The sequence below is a fragment of the Odocoileus virginianus genome, chromosome 21, assembly GCF_023699985.2.
Source record: "Odocoileus virginianus isolate 20LAN1187 ecotype Illinois chromosome 21, Ovbor_1.2, whole genome shotgun sequence".
NCBI lineage: Eukaryota > Metazoa > Chordata > Mammalia > Artiodactyla > Cervidae > Odocoileus > Odocoileus virginianus.
Window position 1 is genome coordinate 22593698 of NC_069694.1, and position 12342 is coordinate 22606039.

At 39.0% G+C, this 12342-nt stretch overlaps 1 protein-coding gene across 2 annotated transcripts in view; it reads left to right on the forward strand.

Moving 5' to 3' along the window:
* The window catches only part of ADGRA3 (adhesion G protein-coupled receptor A3), a 123709-nt gene that overhangs the window by 63916 nt on the left and 47451 nt on the right, over positions 1–12342 (forward strand). For both annotated transcript variants that reach the window (XM_020915663.2, XM_070452090.1), the window contains exons 8-10: positions 727–891; positions 3468–3669; positions 4917–5072. In XM_020915663.2, the coding sequence (XP_020771322.2) occupies positions 727–891; positions 3468–3669; positions 4917–5072 (523 nt within the window). The remainder of the gene's footprint in view (positions 1–726; positions 892–3467; positions 3670–4916; positions 5073–12342) is intronic.

Below are 12342 nucleotides of genomic sequence, written 5' to 3' on the forward strand. Positions count from 1 at the left end.
TTAGAATCTGAAAAGGTAGATGTAACTTGGAAACTTCTCCATTAGTTTTTTTAATTGTTATGTTTTATCTTTTTTCTTCTCTTTTTTTATTGCAGTGTAGTTGATTTACAATGTTGTGTTAGTTTCAGGTGTACAACAAGGTGATTCACTTACACTTGTGTGTGTATATATGTTTTCCAGATTCTTTGCCCTTATAGGTTATTACAAACTATTGATTAAACTATTGCTATACACTAGGTCCTTGTTGGTAGTAGGTATATGTTAATCCCAAACTCAATTATCCCTCTTCCCTCCTTTCCCTTTGAGAACCAGAAGTTTGTTTTCTATGTCTGTGGGTCTGTTTCTGTTTTTATCCCTTATATGTGAGATCTAAAGGAAAAGATATGAACGAACTTAGACACAAAGCTGAAAGCACATGGCCTCTCCGTTAGTCTTGCTGAAGACAGTGCCGTGATGCTTCTGTCTGGCGCTCGGTTTCCCTCCGTGGCATGGCCCGCTCTCCCTTTTCTTGGAGTCTCCATGCCACTGCCCTCCATTCATTCTTACGTTACAGCTCTTGACTTGGCTGAAGCACTTAAACGGAGGGATCATTTTTTTAATTCATTTTTATCTAGCAAAGGCTTAGCCTCCAGTGCACATTCATGTTTGCTAAATGCATGATCGAAGAGCACATTGTCTCCCTTCTTGCCTAACCATATTTTCTCTCTTTAAACTTTCTTCATGCAGTGCCCTAACCATTTCTAATATTCAGGCTGGATCGACTGGAAATTGGGGCTGCCACGTCCAGACCAAGCGTGGGAACAATACGAGAACCGTGGATATTGTGGTCTTAGAAAGCTCTGCGCAGTACTGCCCTCCTGAGAGGGTGGTGAACAATAAAGGAGATTTCAGGTCAGTGACTTGGAGGGTGCTGAAAGGGGCCGATTTGCCCCAGTTCTTTTTATTCTCAAAGCCATAGATGGAAGTAATTGGTCTCCTGTCTTCAGTAAGAATTTGAGAAATGTATTCACATGCATATCCTTACATATCTAAGGACTACTCTTTAAAATGGTGATTTCAGAACCATTTATGCAGACTAAAAGTAAAAACAGGTGCCTGAACTTTATCTCAGATCTATTGATTGATGAGTCTCTGAAGGTTGAGCCAGAAGTGTTTATTTTTATTTTCTACTTTTGTTGTAGTAGTTAAGAACCACTACTTTAGGAAACGTTTTGGAAATTCCACTCAGATAGTGTGAAATTCAGACAGGTTAACAGCATTTCCTGTTTCTAAGGGGCTGTTTTTGGATGGCCTTTGGAAGGTTTTGTTGTGTTAATTCAGTTTTAACTGCAGACAGTTGGTAGACTTGTACTTAGCAGAAACACACACCCAATTTCCCTCCTCTGTATGGTTCTTCTAGCAATTAAACAAGGGGACTTTGAGAAATGAAAGCTGTTAGGTGGCCTGAAAGCTGGGAAGCCACTGGTGCTGGACTATGTTAGGATAAGCGGATTGAGTTAAATGCTGTGTTTTTGTTTTTGTGTTTTTAATAGAAAGTTTAGAATTTGTGAGTGTTAACAATTTTTACTTTAGACTCTCCTTACTTTCAAAGTTGCTTTAAAACATTATGTTTAAACTTATTATTTATCTAAAATGCTTTATGTTCAGAATTTTAATAATCAGTTTATAGTTTATATAAATGAGAAATATGTAGCTCTTTAAAGCAGCATAGAGATATTTGAATACACAGTTTACATTGTCTATGGTTGGTATCATTGCTGCCTTGTGGCTATAAGTCTGATTTTTAAGGACAAGAAAAAGAACTCTTTGTTGTTATTCTTTCAAGTCCAAGGTGAAGAAGCAATAACAACTTTAGCTCAGCTAGTTCTTCATAGATTTTTTTTTTTTAATTGCCTTTTGATATTCCTTTCTCCTCCCCCGTTTAAAATTTTTCTGGATATGAGTGTGTGGAAATCATAATTTATTGTTGCCAACAGGTAAGTCTTTTATGTGGATTAACTGTTAACTTGTAATATTTATACAATATACGTTGAAGTGAAATAGATACCATTTGTTAATTTTGTTACATTCAATGCCTTTATTAAATAATCATAGTATATTTTCTATTTATGCTATATTATCTGTCTTTACTCTTAGTTTTGGAGTGTTTTCATTTTTAAAAATAGAAGAAGGATTTGTTTAACTGATTAATGAATTATTTATCTTTTGACACCCCTTAAGATATAATACAGTTAGAACTTCCACTGCATTAATAAGATTTAGTTTAGCATTGCTTAATCTATTTATAAAGTTTTTGATAATGCATTACATTTTGGTGTGGCTGATATTATAATTTAGAAGTTCGTATGTTGTAAGTCATCTGTAGCTTTTATTAAATACATTATTTTCATTCCCAGTTTTGGAGAAATAGAGCTCAAATAACAAAGATTTCTCCCAGTCCAGTTAGTGCTGATTTCACGCCAGCAGGTTGGTGTAGTCACTTGCACAGTACCTATGCAATTTATCTGGGCTGCAGTCAGATAAATTCAGTTGTATATGTTATTGGATGTTTTTAAGACCACCCCCAAGTGCAAAAGTCTGTTGAAAGGACTCACAGGACTCAGCATGCGGCTGTGGTCACAGCTCAGATGTAATGATGTAGTAATATACCTAGCCGGATAATAAGGGAAAAGACACAGATGGATTCTGGGGCCATCAGTGTGGAAGTTCTTGATTATCTCTGCCTCCCAGGAGGTTCATGCAGAGCTTACCCCTCCTCCAGCCTTGAAAAGGCAGCAGCCTCTGTATTGTGTTTTTGCCCAGGGAAGCCCATTGGAGTCTCAGCATCCAAAACTCCTGTTGGGAAATGTTCCTAAAGGCAACCTCTGTCTATCTCATTCCAAAATTTCAGACCCCCAGGATGAAAGCAGGTGCTCAGCGCACACCATATGGCTTCCCCAGACTGTCTAGGTAAAGTGAATCACTCTTACCAGTTAACTGTGAACACAAAAAGCCCCAAATTCCTGGGTGCCACCGAAGGGTCAGCATTGCAGGCAGGCCTCTTTAAGGATGGCAGTCCTTTCTACAAGTATACTAACTCTCTTTCTGTGAAAGGCCAAGTTCTGTTCATATTGGAAAAGATTCTGACCTTATATACCTAATGGTTATATAAGCCAATGATACAGTAACAGTAATTAAAGAAACAAGACCATTTGGTGCACCATTTTTCTTTTCTGCTTGATAAGGTACAATTTCCGTGTTTATATTTGGAATACTTTAGGAAAATATTCTGTTATGGCATTAAAAAATTTATTCAGCGGATAGCTTACAATGGTTTTAGTTCATCTTTTTTTGTTTTTGTCTTCTTTATTAGGGGAGTTTTGTTTCTCCTTGATTTTCCTCTGAGTCTGCGTGACATGTCCTGATCCTTGATTTCCCTCCACTGTTACTTGTCTCAGTGTAGGTTCTCTGTGTCTTCGTCTCTCTAGGTGGCCCAGAACGCTGGCGGGCATCACCGCGTACCTGCAGTGTACTCGGAACGCCCACGGCAGTGGGATCTACCCTGGGAACGCCCAGGACGAGAGAAAGGCCTGGCGCAGATGTGATCGAGGGGGCTTTTGGGCGGATGATGATTACTCCCGCTGCCAGTATGCGAATGATGTCACTAGAGTTCTCTATATGTTTAATCAGGTAACTGGAAAGTCTTCAGGTCTGCTGAGGTTGCTGATAAGACGTGGTGCTCACACCAAATACATACTTCTTCTTTTTTTTTTTTTTTTTTACTACTAGTGAAGCGTAAGGATTTGGTGTCTGTACTTCCCTGGACTGTGCCTTCGGGATCAGACCTGTTCTTCTCAACCAGTATCCCAGGCCTTCTCTGGCATTCCTCTTCCTTGCCAGGCATGGCCTGGCTTTATGCCGTTACTTGACTGACTTGTCATCTGTATCCCCAAACAGAATCCCAACCATTCTTCAAGAGCCCCTGGGAGGCCCCCTCTTCAGTTCCTTTTATAATCTCTTTGTCACAAGAGATCCCTGTTATGCTCTCCTTTTAGCATGCCTTGTCTCATCTCTGCTTCTCTCTTTTTAAACCTTAGCCGATTATAAGCACCTGGCGGGTGGTTTCTTTTACACATTTTCTTTCGCGTCTTTATGCCTGATCCACACTTTTCGTAATGACTGGTGCTGGGTTGTGTTTAAGTCAATAATAAACAAATGTAGAACATCACAGGCCGTGCATGGCAGTACAGATAAGTACTAAATAAGTGGTTCGTACTCCCAAGTGGCAGGAGTTCCAGGGGAGATACTGATCCCTCCTGCCTGGAATACTTGGAAAAGGTGTTACTAGGCAATTGGAATTGAGTATATATAGGATTTAGATAGATAGAGATGAAGAGATGGTGCAGGCCGCGTCCGTGATTTTTCTTTTTCTTTTTAAACTTTTGTTTATTTTTATCTTTTGGCTGTGCTGTAGCATGTGAGATCTTAGTTGCCTGACCAGGGATCAAACCCACATCCCCTGCACTAGAAGCACAGTCTTAACCACTGGACCACCAGGGAAGTCTCTCCCTCATGTGTTTTTTATGTATTGTTTTATTTCATTCTAAGTTAAAAAAAGAAAATTCCTTCAGTTAGTTTCCAATAAAATTTGTCTTCTCAGTTTTGGAAAAAGCATTTTAGGAAGGGCATAGTGAATCGGTGATAAAGAGTTTTGAAATTGCCATGTTCTGAAATGCAAAGGTAAAATGCAATGTGGGAGACCTGGGTTCAATCCCTGGTTGTGAAGATCCCCTGGAAAAGGGAAAGGCTACCCACTCCAGTATTCTGGCCTGGAGAATTCCATGGACTATACAGTCCATGGTGTCACAAAGAGTCGGACACAACTGAGCGACTTTCACTTCACTTGCTAAGTACTTCTTTTTGCCTTTTTAATACAGATGCCCCTCAATCTTACCAACGCTGTGGCTACAGCCCGACAATTATTAGCTTACACTGTGGAAGCAGCCAACTTTTCGGACAAGATGGATGTTATATTTGTGGCTGAAATGATAGAGAAATTTGGAAGATTTACCAAAGAGGAAAAATCAAAAGAGGTATTTTCTGGTTCAGATTTGTAGCAGATAATATGTCAGCAAATGGTCATGTGATAGAGTTGACTCTATTTTTAAAGCTTATTTATGTTTGCTGTATTTGAACTAAACATACCTTTTCATTCCCAAAATTGTCATTGAGAAACCTATGCTCCATCTGTCATGTGGACTTGTTGGGAGAAGTAGAGGTGGATTGTTATTTCTTGGAAATAAGGTACCAGGGTAGGGCAGAACCAGCCTGTGAGAAAGCAGCTTTTTCTGCATCCATGGTATGTGTGAGTCAGGCTGCATCTCTCAGGCTGCCTGGGATTTCCCTTCTCCCCACTGGTGTGTTTTCATCCTTCTTTGTTTTTTTTAAAATCACCACTTAAATTTACTGGTTGAAGAAATCTTTGTATGCTTAACAATTTACAATAAGTAGAGTCTTTTTTATTCTTTTATTTATTTTTTAAATTTAATTTTAAATTAGAGAAAATGTAAGACTATTTTAGCACCTTTAAAACAAAATTCCAAATGATTAAGATACACGAGGCATGAAAATTTAGTGACTTTGAAAAGGGGCCATGTTAAAGCTATGAATTCCTGTCCACATGATACCCTTTAGGCGAAGACATTTGACAACTATTGTTTTCAGAATGAGTGAGCAGCAAATAATGTTTTGAATAAGTTTTTAGCTGCAGATTAACATATTCTTAAACTTTATTTCCAGCCAGGTGAGAGCTTTGTATAAACTGTTTCTCTTGTGATGGAGTCACGTAAAAATGAATTTTAGAGCTAGAATAAACCTAGATTAGGTCATACACTGAAGCCTAAAGAAAATTAAATAATTTACCTAAGGTTTTAGAGCTAAATTATGCAGGGCTGAAAACAACCCAAGAACTTTGGCTGTCTAATCCAGCAGTTTTCTACTGTATCACATTTACTTTCTAGAAGAGCTTTGCTGTGTCATGGTATTTCAAAAGTACTGTGGGGAAAACACTGGACTAAACAAAGTCTTAATATATTTCTTTATGTAGGGCATCTCAGATTCATCAATGTGCTAAAAGATGATATTGGTTTGGCCAAAAAGTTCATTCAGCTTTTTATGCACAGTGGTATGGAAAAACCCAAACGAACTTTTTGGCCAACCCAATAATATCCCTTGTTTCTCTACATAATTAAACCAAGGGAATTTTTCACATGTGGCATCTATTAATATCTGGCATTTTGGTGATAAATTTTGAAATTGCGGCTCTAATACGTTAGGTACTTTACTTGATGTAGTGTAGCTGATAAAGAAAATAGTGACATGTTTATAAATGGGATTCAGGACACCAGACCACTTAATGATGACATGGCATTTCACTGTTGTTATCTGAACTTCAGACCTTAATTTCCTAACGAATTGTTCCCTTGCTTGATTGTGTCCTTGGGCCATAGCCCGCTTCCCATGATGAATTTTTCTGGTGCTGGGAGGAGCCGTGTGAATCCTGGCCCTGTGGTAATCCTGCTTTCCCTTGTTGAGTATAATCACGGGTTGCTGCCCACATGATTAGAAGTTATTCATGGAGGCGGATGTTTCAGGTCACTAGAGTAATTGGGATGGCACTTGGAATTTGGACATAGGGAAAGGTCCTGCCATCCCGTGGTAGACTGAACTTTATCCCCTTGCCGCCCTGTTCTGCTGTGAAGGACTTCTGTACACCTCCCAGCTCCGGAGCAGCAGTGTGATGCCCTGCGGTGTACATTTCATTGTGTTGCTGCTGTGAGGGAAGAATGGTCTGGATCTTTGTTGCTTTGTCATATTCTCAGGGGGAAGCATCTTGTTGAGGATTGGAAGTGGACCTGGTTTGTGAGTTACTAATCATGGACCCTTTATTTTTAAAATGAGACATGATGCTTGCTCTGTTTAACTTGCAGAGTGTACGCAAGTGAGAAAATATAGGTGAAACTTTCTATCATTGCAAAGCTAGGATATACTTTTTATAGGGTTAGAAAATTAGCATTCTTTTTTGTGCGTGTGAGGGATTTTCATTTGTTTACTTATTTTAATTGAAGTTGAGTTGATGTGCAGTACTGTATGTTACAGATGAACAGCATGCAGGTGCAGTTCAGTCACTCAGTCGTGTCCGACTCTTTGCAGCCCCACGGACTGCAGCGCGCCAGGCTTCCCTGTCCATCACCAGCTCCTGGAGCTTGCTGACCCATGTCCATCAAGTCAGTTATGCCGTCCAAACATCTCATTCTCTGTCGTCGCCTTCTCTTGCCTTCAGTCTTTCCCAGCATCAGGGTCTTTTCCAATGAGTCAGTTCTTCGCATCAGGTGGCCACCATATTGGAGCTTCAACTTCAACATCAATCCTTCCAATGAATATTCAGTACCGATTTCCTTTAGGATTGACTGGTTTGATCTTGCAGTTCAAGGGACTCAAAGTCCTCTCCAACACCACAGTTCAAAAGCATCAGTTCTTTGGCACTAAGTTTTCTTTATGGTCCAACTCTCACATCCATACATGACTACTGGAAAAACCATAGCTTTGACTGTACGGACATTTGTTGTATATATTACAACACAGACATTCACAATTTCTTTAAAAAAAAAAAAGACATTTATTTTTATTTATTTGGCTGCATAGAGTCTTAGTTGTGGCCTGTGGGATCTAGTTCCCTGACCAGGGATCGAACCCAGCCCCCCTGTAGAGGGGGAGCAGAGTCTTAGCCACTGGACCACCAGGGAATTCCCACAATTTCTTTTTTTTTAATTTATTTATTTTAATTGGAGGATAATTACTTTACAATATGGTGATGGTTTTTGCCATATATCAACATAAATCAGCCATAGGCTTACATGTGTTCCCTATGAAAAGTAACATTCTTATGGTCTCAGAAGCTGAGAGAGAAGTCCTTTAAAAAAAATCACCAGACTGCTTTAGTTACTTATCTAAAAACTTAATTTGAAGGAGATTGTTGTCACTTTCACTGGCTGACATAGAAGGTGAAATTTTAACTATTTTTGTAAACAAATGATGGCAACCTATTAAGTATAAATAGAAGAACAGAAAATTATTCAGGATTGAACAATTGAGATATAAATGTAATATTACCTTTGATGCAGTGACAGACATTTGATTCTTTGGAAGCTTAAAATTGCAGGCCAAAGCTTTCCCTGTTTATTGCTATGTTAAGAAGAAGTCATGAGGCTTAAGGGCTCCATTTTAAGTTAATTAACACTGCATAAAATTATGCTAAGGTATCTTAAAATGCATATAGCATAATTGGACAATTAAATTGATTTTTGTATTATATCCAAAAAGTTGTGCTGTGGAGTTTTTCATAAACAACCTGAGATTGAGTCTAGCCAACACAAGCTGGTATTCTTGTTGTCTTAGCATGAGTGCTGAAAACTATCAAACTGCCAGATCTAAATGAGGTATTTACTGGGTGTTTTAAAAAGAGCTGAAGGTTATCTGTCAGAGTGTGTTCCATATTTACTGTAGTGATTTCTCTAATGAAAACAAACATATATCCATTTTAAAAGATGAGAACATTTATGAAGATTAGAGTTAGTTATGTGTTATAGTTTTCTTACTGTGCTCCAGTTTTAAATATGTAAGGCATGCACCTCAGATTTTTATATACAGAATTTTTAAAATTTAAAGTTCTTTCATTTTTTCATTTTAAGGTATAATCACATCTGTACTGGTGAGTTTCTTTTTTATTTTCAATATTTTTAATGTTTTTTTCCTTGATCTTACTTGTTAGACTTCCTGATATTGTTAACATTTTCAAAGACCCAGCCTCTGGCTTTTTGATCCTTCTGAGAACATGGTTTCTTAAACTTGCATGGGGCCCATGATTGGTACCAGGTACCAGGTGCGGGTAGCCTGAGGCTTCACATTTCCACTAAATTCCAGGTGATACTGGGCAAAGTCTTTGGCACAGGCTTTGAGCACCACTGTGAAGTGAAGTGAAGTGAAAGTTGCTCAGTCGTGTCCAACTCTTTGCAACCCCATGGACTGTAGTCCATGGAATTCTCCAGGCCAGAATACTTGAGTGGGTAGCCTTTCCCTTCTCCAGGGGATCTTCCCAACCCAGGGATCAAACCCAGGTCTCCCACGTTGAGGACCGCTGTAGTATATTTCTTTTCTATCCTTACCTCTTTTAAAAAAAAATGTTCTGTTTGGGTTTAACTTTTTAAGAACTTTTCAGACACTTCTTTTAAATTAGAAAATTCCTAACGTGTAGGAGAAGGAATATTATTATTAACACTTTTGTTTTACCTTTCACTGAGTTTCAACAATTCTCAGTATTTACCAGTCTTGCTTCATCTCTCCTGTCCACTCATTTTATGTTTTCTGTCCCTCCTTCCTTCTCTCTTCCCCTCTCCACACGTCTCTGTCTCTGTCTTGTTCTGTGTTTTTCTGTCTTTCAATGCTGGAACATTTAAGAGCACATTTTAGGTGTCATATTTCATCCATAATTTTTTTTTAAATTGTAAGCAACTTTAAAATAGAAATAAATAAATAAATAGAAATAAATAACCATGATATGGTTATTATATCACCCAAATGAACTCTAAGTCCTTAATATTATAAAATATCTAATCTGTGTTCAGTTTTCCTTGATTATTTTTTAAAATGTGGACCTTGTGTCTGGTTTCCTTATGAAATTCATTCATATAATTTTCTAGTTGGTTTTGTGGGGTTTTCTGGACAGACGGTTTTGACTGTAGATAGTAGGTAACAGTTGGCTGGTCTGTTCCCGTATAAAATACATCCTGTTTTTCTGGTTATACATCGGTGGGGGCCCCCAGAACTGTGCTGATTCGTGTTGGTGACGAGTGGCCTTCATGAGAATGGTATGATGTATCATTACTGAGTGGGATTCTTATGTGCTTCTGCTGGGTGCTGGGGGTCTGTGTCAGGGTTAGGGGGAGTAGTTCTCAGCTTGAGGTTTCTCTGACTACAGAAACCAGTCCTGTGTGAAGGTCGACTTGTGTTGACAGATTGACAGGGAAGAGATTTTTTTACCTCCTCCCTTGTGCCAAAGTCAAGATGAGCAAGTTTCAAGTTTCCTTGCTGTTCCCTTCCTTCCAGGAGGCTAGTTTAATGCTGGTTGGCCCTGACCCTGTTGGTGTCCCCTTTGGCTTATCAGCTTTATGCTGTGGTTTTTTCCTGTTAGCCTGTGTTGGCAGGGACTGGGTCTTGCATGGAAGTCAAAGCATCGTCTGTGGTCAGCTGAGCTCAACCTCAGAGCTCTTCAGATTCCTGTTGTTTTGCTGTTGGTCTCTTGTGGAGCCTTTGTTTTCTGAATGGTCAATGGTGCATTTAAAAGGTAACTTTTTTTCCCTTTACCATTTTTCACTTTGGTCAGGAGAATTGTCCATAGTACTTAGTCCTCCATACTTCCAGAAAGGGAGATGCATGTCCATTTTTGTCTTTGAAAAAAACAAGGTATGCTTCCAGTGGGAGAGTTAGAGGGATCGTAGAAGTTAAGCCTTTCCGTTTGTTGTGAAGGTATGGCTGAGGTGTTGCGCATTTCACTTGGTATCTCTTTAATAGTGCTCTTCACGTGTTCTAAGAATTTTCTTTATGAAAGTGACTGTCTACTTGGAGGAAATATTCTCCTTTTCGTTAGTAATTGAACAGTTGTCTTCACTGCCTTGACTAGAAACATGTCAAGAATCAGTTTTTCCCCAGTCCCATTAACTCTGCCATTGATGTGTATTTTAACTTGTTTGAGTCAAGAATCTGCCTACAGTGTAGGAGACCGTGATTCTATCCCTGGGTCACGAAGATCCCCTAGAGGAAGGAAATGGCAACCCACTCCAGTATTCTCGCCTAGAGAATTCTGTGGACAGAGGAGCCCGGCAGGCTGACACGACTGAGTGACTAACACACTTTCTCACTCTCTGTGTATGTTTTAATTTAAAAAGAATTATCTTTTAAACTTTGCTAGGCTACTTCAGATACTTTCTGTAAGGCAATAGAGAATAAATGCAACTTTTATTCCTGTGACATTATTTTCAATCCTTTCCCTTCTCACTTGTTTTCCCATTGTCATCCTCTTTATTTTTGCACCAGAGTGATATCAGAGCTTTCATCTTTGCCATAGTCCTGATGATCATCACGTTTCGATCTTTCGAACACTGACTGCTTGTCAAGTTGAGCAGCGTTCAGCTTGGGGTCCCCAGGCCCTCAGGATGCTGAAGCTGGTTACTAATGCCAGAAACACACTCTTAAAAGTTGACTTTCACAACAGGGCATTTTCTTCGTTAAAGTAATCAGTAAGCATACTTTGAGATGGGAATGATATCAATACAGTTATTCATAATTAGGAAAAAAACATGAAGTTTCCTTGAACTAAAATAATGACATCAGCTGAGTTATTATTTAGTCGAGTTTGAACTGTGTGTCAGTTCTGTACTTTCCCTCTCCATCTCAGCTGTCCCCAGACAACTTCCTAGCTTACTGCCCTATGGTATATGTGTCTCTAATTCTTCTTGCTTTTCTGGTTATTAGAATTGCCGAGGTACCCCCTGCTGACTTTGTGCTTGAAACAAGAATGTGGGAAGGGGCCTAGATTTCTTGCCTTTTCTCAAAAACTGTATGAATTGCTTAATGAAGATATTTGCCTTCTGTTCTCTCTCTTTCTCTTTCTTCAAGTTTATTCTGAAATGAGACATTACATGCAGTTTTCTTGGTCTCATTTTGCAAATGGGCAAACAGAGACTTGGAGAGGATAAATAATTTGCTATGGACATTTAACTTGTAAGGGATGGTTGAACTGTTAACCCAGGAGAACTTAACTCCAAGGCACGTAAGCATTCCCGCTGCAGTGTTATTTTATACTCCTGTTACATTAAAATCAAATACATTCAAGTTGAGTTTATGTATTGTGTGTTTCGTGACCAACATCAGACATTCATGAAATTTACAGGTGATTTTAATCTAATTTTGCCTGGGATTGCAAACATAAATATTGAAAAGAACATGAAATATTCTGCCTCTTACCACAGGTGGCATTTAGTAGTTTCATTGTTCTTAATGTGGCGTTTTCATTTCTTTACCCTTTTATCTTGGATGAAGTGCGTTCACAGTGTTTTCATTTGATCCTCACCCTTTGGTGTGACAGATGGCAGAGCAGGTGCCTGACTCCTCCGACCCTTCCGTGGCAGGCTTGGCCTTCAGGGAATGTGGTCGAAGAGAAATATGGTGCTTCCCAACACACTGGTTGCAGTTATTAAACTGTACCTGTGTGTCACATTTCAGGGGTGCTTTTTTAATCCAGTGTAA